Source organism: Octodon degus, unplaced genomic scaffold, assembly GCF_000260255.1.
Source record: "Octodon degus isolate 3935 unplaced genomic scaffold, OctDeg1.0 scaffold00197, whole genome shotgun sequence".
Lineage (NCBI taxonomy): Eukaryota > Metazoa > Chordata > Mammalia > Rodentia > Octodontidae > Octodon > Octodon degus.
In genome coordinates, this window is record NW_004524773.1 from 4,274,444 (window position 1) to 4,280,835 (window position 6,392).

A 6,392-nucleotide genomic window follows, 5' to 3' on the forward strand; every position below is an offset into this window, starting at 1 on the left:
GAGACCTCACACCGATACTCCCCAGCATCTTGTTGCTTGACAGGGTCAATGGTGAGGATGCTGCTGTTCTGGGACAGCTTCATGCTCTCTGTGAGCTGCAGTTGCTGGTCATTGAAGAGCCACTGGATGGAGATTCCAGTGTCATTTGAGAGACAGATCAGGACCACAGAGCCCCCTTCTTCCACCGTGGTGTTGCTGGTTTCGATGATGGGTTGCTCCACCACCTCTGTGGACAGAGGAGGGAATTGGTTGAATGTGGGGTCCTGGGGCCCAGCTGTGCCCTTTCCTCAGATATTCAGCCAATTCTGGGCCACAGTGGGCTCTGTAAGGCAGCTCGGAGGACAGCCCCGACCCTCAACAGAGATTGCACACCTTGGTTTGGGTGACATTAAGGAGAGGAGTGGGCCTCCTTCTCCACCCCATGAACCCAGGGGCCCCTAACGTTTTCTGGACCTCTCTAAAGGATCCACATGGCTGAAGGATCCTTAGCCTGATACCCAGAAATTTCATTGTAAGGTAGAATAATATTTTCCATTGACATTTTTAAAAAAATTCATGAAAGCAGGTGGTTGAGGCAGGAGGATTGTTGTAATTTTGAGACCAACCTGGGCCAAAAAGTGAGCTCAAGGCCATCTGGAGCTGCACAGTAAGACACTCAAAAAGATGAGAGAGAATGAGAGTGAGAGCAAGAGTGAGAGCGAGCGAGCGAGCGAGAGAGAGAGAGAGAGAGAGAGATTAAGAAAGTAAAAAGAGAAACGTGTGAGGGTCAGGGAACTGGATTTGCAAAGCAAGTCTGGGCTGTGGAAAAGACAAAAGAAAGAAAGAAGAAAGAAAGAAAGAAAGAAAGAAAGAAAGAAAGAAAGAAAGAAAGAAAGAAAGAAAGAAAGAAAGAAAGAAAAAAAAAAAAAAAAAAGGCTAAAAGGCCACTCTGGAGAGGGCAGCGTGGGCTATGGTGAGCAAAACCCAGGACAGCATCCCATTGACTTCTGCATGATGTCTTGCAGTGCTCTCTGTGACAGAAAAAGTTGAGGTCCCTCTAGCCTGAAAAGCACATCACTTTGGAGAGGACTTTTATTTCCTGGCCTGTGCATTACATACCAGAGTGGAGGAGGGCAGCAGAGATAAATGGTCACAGTGTTAGCAAAAGGCTGACCTCATTCCCTCTACAAATACACCTCTTATGGCCCTGCCCTTTCCTCCAGCAGTGACTCCACAGTGAAGTCCCCAGGTCCCCAAGGTGCAACGCTCCCTTCTGTCCATGGTGCATCACCTGCAGTTGTGTCCTCAGCCTCACACAGCTGGGACTTCAGAGCAAGACAAAGCTCAGGGGCATCTGCCCTGAGCTGTGCTTTTTCATTTTGTTGTACAGTGGGTGGGGAGGCTGAGATGCCCTCTGAGGATCTGATTCAGCAGAATCAGGATGGGCCTGCTTTCCATCTGTCATGCCCCAGCCCAACTAGAGCCAGAGCAGAGCCAGGCACAGGAGGAGGCTAAAACAGAGCTCAGAGCTGCTGGAGCCTGTCCACGAGGGATTTCCTCCTCTCATTTGGAGAAAAAGAGCTCAAAGATAGTTCAAATCCCTAGGGCCTCACTGAGGAAGCAAAGAAAACAGATAACATAAGGAATGGATAACAGAGAGAAGCTATTTGACTTCAAGGGCCCTCCCCCATCTGTGAATCTCCACCCACCCCAAGAGGCTTTCTGGGATGAGAACCTGCTGTCTACATTCCAGGCTCAAACCCAGCTCAGCCCAGAGAAATCAGAGAAGCAAGGGGAGAGCAGTCTCAGGGAGCTGGCAGAATGCCCGGGGAGGCTGGGGACTCCCTTGTGTACACACACACACGGGATGGGAATCCACTTCTTTCCCACTATTTCCAGACCAACAAAGGATGATCTAAGAGCTTGATGCTGCTGTTCCGGGGTCCACTTACCAGGGACTATCACAGTCTTCAATGTGCTCCTGCTGAGGCCAGTGGCAGAGTTATTAGCGAGGCAGGTGTAAGATCCACTATTTTTCGCAGAGACATTAGGGATGTGAAGCTCCTGCGTGAACTGCAGGATGCTTCCATCGATAAGCCAGTGATACTGTGCAGCTGGGTTGGAGGCTGCATGGCAGGAGAGGTTGAGGGTTGTCCCTGGATGGAAATAGGTCTCTGGGGGCAGTATGATAGGGTCATCCGGGCCATCTGGAGTAAACAGAATAAATCCGTATGTGATGTCATCACAGGGAAGGTGAAGTTCCTAGCTTGGAGAACACTGAGTAGCCCTCTGCACCAAGTCTCAGCCTTGTTTTTAGCAAGTCCTAACCAGGTTAGAGGGTGTAGCTCAGTGGTAGAGCACCTGTCTAGGATGCAAAAGGCCTTGAGTTCCATCCCCCATACTACAGACCCTGAAAAAAGTCCCTGTCATAACTCTCAGTGTTCACTAAGCCTCAGTCATCCCCAAGGTTGATCACAGGTGGCTAATGAATCTCCACAGGTAGGAGAAGCCCCTCCCCTCCTGGTCTTGGCTGAAGGTCAGGCCTGTGTGGATGGCAGGGCCAGAATGGTGTGGTCAACCCAAGCGTCCAAGCATGAAAGCCTGCTTTCTGGACTTGAGAGAGAGGCTGAGTGGGCTAGTCTCTGTCTCTGACCGTGCTGATTGGAGGGTTAGCTGGAACCATGGGAGAATAGAGGTTACTCACAGTAAATATCCAGGGTGAATGGATCACTTCGGCTACCACTCACTATGTTCTGGGTTTCACACTCATAGGGTCCAGTGTCATTCCTCGTGACATTGAATAAAGTGAGAATCCTGCTATCATTAGACAGTTTCAGCCTATCACCATCTTGAAGGCTCTGACCGTTTGTCCACCACAGGTAGGTTGTGTCCTGAGTCTCAGGTTCACATGTTAATACTACAGGTTCCTCACCCTCCACAGGGCTGGCATTGTTGCTTGTGATGTGAGGTTTGGGTAACACCGCTGTGAAGAAAACAGAGAGAAGATTGCCCCGTGTGGCTCCTTTGATCTGGGCAAAGGCATTTTCACCAGAGTTGAGCTTTTTTATTTCTCAGTCAACTTGAGTCCTTCAAGGACCAGACAGGAGTGCATCTCACAGGCGAGGCTGGAGGACTTGAGCACCCAGGCAAGAGGCAGCCTGAGATTTGTCTGGGAAGAACCCAGGCTTTGTCATGCATGAAATAAACCACAGTAGTTGGCCATGGAGAGACCCCGGCCCCTCTTCTGGCCTCGCTGCCAGCCCCTGGCTTGCCTTGGCTCCTGTGGGTGCTGAGCCCCTGCAGCTGCAGAGCCCTCCATGCTCAGCCCAGGGCATTTCCTCTGGGCTTTGTTGTGCAAGGCCGTGCTAGAGACGGGTCCTGATGGACCTCCATCGTGCTGAAGCCTAGAGAAGACCCCCAAGCCTGGTTGGAGTACATTGTGTGTGCAGAAATTGCACATGAGGGGGACAGCACCGAGCCTGCCATTCAGCTCAGTGGCCAGCCCGAGGCTATCATGTGGGGTGGGGCTGCTGGGGTGTTCGCTGGTGGCTGCCATTAGCACACGTGTAGTAGATGGCCTAGGACAGTGGGAGGGGACAGACAGACTTTAGAGAGCTGGATCACTGTCTTGTCCTTGGTCTCTGGTGTGCTCCACTATAGTAGAAGATGAGGACCATGTGGGTTTGACAGTTTTGGGTTACAATTTTAGATGTTTAGTTTCTGCTGTATGGGAAAATTGCCATTCCTACCTAGTATCTAAGTCTATTTCCTGAAATAAATATTTTTCTAGGAGAACCAGATGGTCTTAGACCAAACTTTGAAGACTTTCAGGGTCTCTTCTGAATCAAAGAGAGTTCCTGAGGTCAGTCTGAAATCAGCCACCCCCTGAGTGGGAGCCCTGTGAGCCGTGCTGGGTGGGCAGACCTTGTCAGAGAGGAGGGCTGAGGCATCTCTCTTATAAAGATGGCCTGACAGCAAATTCCGAGAGGGTGTGCATCGTATTAGGAAGTGTAGAGGTCTGTGTTCTCTTTTGCTGGGAATGGGGCACTAGAGGCCGGTGCCCAATCACACACATAAAATTCCTGCTCATTTTTCTTTTGTCCTCAGCAATCACAACTGGGGTTTTATTCAGTTCTTTCAGATCCGGCAAAGTCTACTAACATGACAATGGCTGATGAATCTTGCCATGTTAGGGGACATACCTGTGATCCTGGTGTCACCTCAGGGACACAAGTTGTGAGACACAGGGAGGGAGCCCTTCAGACAGCGCTTGTCAGGCCAGCTTCCCTGCAGGGAGGCTTGGGGGCTCTGAAGACATGTGAGCCCTCCATGGGGAGCAGGATAGAGTGGGGAATAAAATGGGCAGCCAGTTTAGGGCTCTAGGCCTTGCAACTCTGTCCTGCCTGTGAACCCTGGCTGGGTTGCACAGAAGACCAGCTCAGGCCCCCCTTGGGGTCTGTTCTACTCACTGGTACTATGGAAGGGAAGAGCCCTGGAGCAGGATGCAGAGGAGGCTCACCCACAGATGGGGATGCTGCCTCATGACAGAGCCTTAGAGCGTGGGCCGCTCTTATTTCTGTGGCCTTTTGTATTGCCCAGGAGGGTGGCTTCACCTCACATGTTAGTGAGAGGTAGCAGAACCATTGGCCATCAGTGAGGGAGGCAAGGATACAAAGCCCATGGGCACTTGTGGCCTGAACTGATGGGGAGGAAGTCGAGGGCGGGAACAGGGAAAGAGCCAGAAATAGCTGTAGCATAGAGCAATGCCGTGTCTGTGGTTTCAAAAACACCAGACACCAAGAGTCCCATGGCTGCCTCAGAACCAAACAGAACATTCAGCGAACACTTTTGTTTGCAGCCAAGCAGATCTAGGGTCACTGTGTGAGGTGAATCCTGGGGTGGCCTTAAGAGCAGGTGACTAAGGAAGACAGGAAAGGTCTCAGACTCTAAGAAGGTCAGGCTGCTGCTGTGCCTGGAACCTTCTAGGACGCTGTGTGCAAGTCCCAGTCCCTGAGGGGTTGGGCCACTCCGTCCTTCACTGATTCACTCACTCACTGCTCATTCTTCCCCTCAGTCATCACAAAGCTTTTGAATTGGCCATAATTGGGCCGGCTGGTTTGATGGTCTAGTGGGGAGTGAGACAGCAAAGCCCTCTCCTTTATACCTCAGCAAAGTGATCCTCAGCACACCAGGAAAGATAGGACATGAAACCTAGTGAGGGAGGCTGTGGATCTGTTCCCCCCGGAGGGAGCCCCAGACACGGTGCTGAAGCAGCTGATTTAATTCTAGAGGAAGAATGAACTACTTCTACATTTGGTCTTTCTGATCCAACCACACTCTCTGTCAGCTAGTAAGGACCAAGGTTAAAAAACATGCATCAATAACTGGTCTCTGGGTCACAGACATCCAACAAATCTTCCCGGGTGGAGAGCACAGGCCTGATTTTACAAAGCTATGCAATTCCTATGAGGCACACCGTGGGCTGTGTGACCCTGGTCCAGCAATTAATTGTCTTTCTTTGTGCCTGAGTCTCCCTGTTATGGGATCCATGAGAAATGGAATCTCGTTTGCTAAGTTATTGGTAAATCAACCAGAGATACTTGCAGTTACCTGTCTTTGCCATACTCCATGCCTAATCAGCAATCTAATTTTGTTCCCATCACTGAATCACCTGGAACAGTCCAGATGGACAAGGGACTTTCAGTAGTGTCACTCTCCTCTGTGCTTGCCCTGGGCACACTGTGAGGTCTCCTAAGTCCAGCAAGGGAGCTAATGCCCTGAGGTGCCTGTCAGCTGCGTGCATATGCCAAGTCTCAGGTGAAAGAACTCCCAGGTTCCCTAGCCCCGATAAGGCCCTTGGGGCTATGCTCTGGCTAGGGACCCACATTAGGGACATTGAAGCTCACCAAGTCACTAAATTATTGCTCCCTTATCATCCTTAATCAGTGGATCCAACTCTAACCCTGAGAAGAAGCTCCCCACAAACACATGGAGTGAAGGGCTGGAGACAGAGGTCTGAGGCAGGGGATTCAGTGGCTAAGATTCTCATCAGGACCCAAGAGTCCCTCATGTCAGCCCCTACCGGGTTCCTCAGAGGCACTCTTGGGGCTGTGTTAACAGCAAGGAAATTGGGGAGGGCTGGAGAGGATCTCCCTGGATCACGTTACTCCACCCAACTCTCCCCTGTGCTGTGAGGGTTCAGGTAGAGGACTCCAGGCTGCTGAAGTTTACTCTGCTGCATGTGTCGTGCACTCCATGCGCAATGCTCAATTAGGGACATGAGGTGACAGAATAAGGGGGGCACTAACTAGGATGGACAGTTTTGTGTGAGCATGAAGGGGAATTTACCCCAGTCCCCACCCAGAGGTCATGGAGAAGAACTCACGGTGCACCTGGAACTCTCCGGAAGCTTC

The 6,392-nt window shown here is 51.0% G+C and overlaps 1 protein-coding gene across 1 annotated transcript in view; it reads right to left on the reverse strand.

Annotated features, from left to right (window-relative positions):
• The window catches only part of LOC101574606 (carcinoembryonic antigen-related cell adhesion molecule 1-like), a 40,209-nt gene that overhangs the window by 20,132 nt on the left and 13,685 nt on the right, over window positions 1–6,392 (reverse strand). The window contains exons 3-5 of the mRNA XM_012517613.2: window positions 2,684–2,962; window positions 1,932–2,186; window positions 6–226 (exon numbers count right to left, since the gene is read on the reverse strand). Of these exons, the coding sequence (XP_012373067.1) occupies window positions 6–226; window positions 1,932–2,186; window positions 2,684–2,962 (755 nt within the window). The remainder of the gene's footprint in view (window positions 1–5; window positions 227–1,931; window positions 2,187–2,683; window positions 2,963–6,392) is intronic.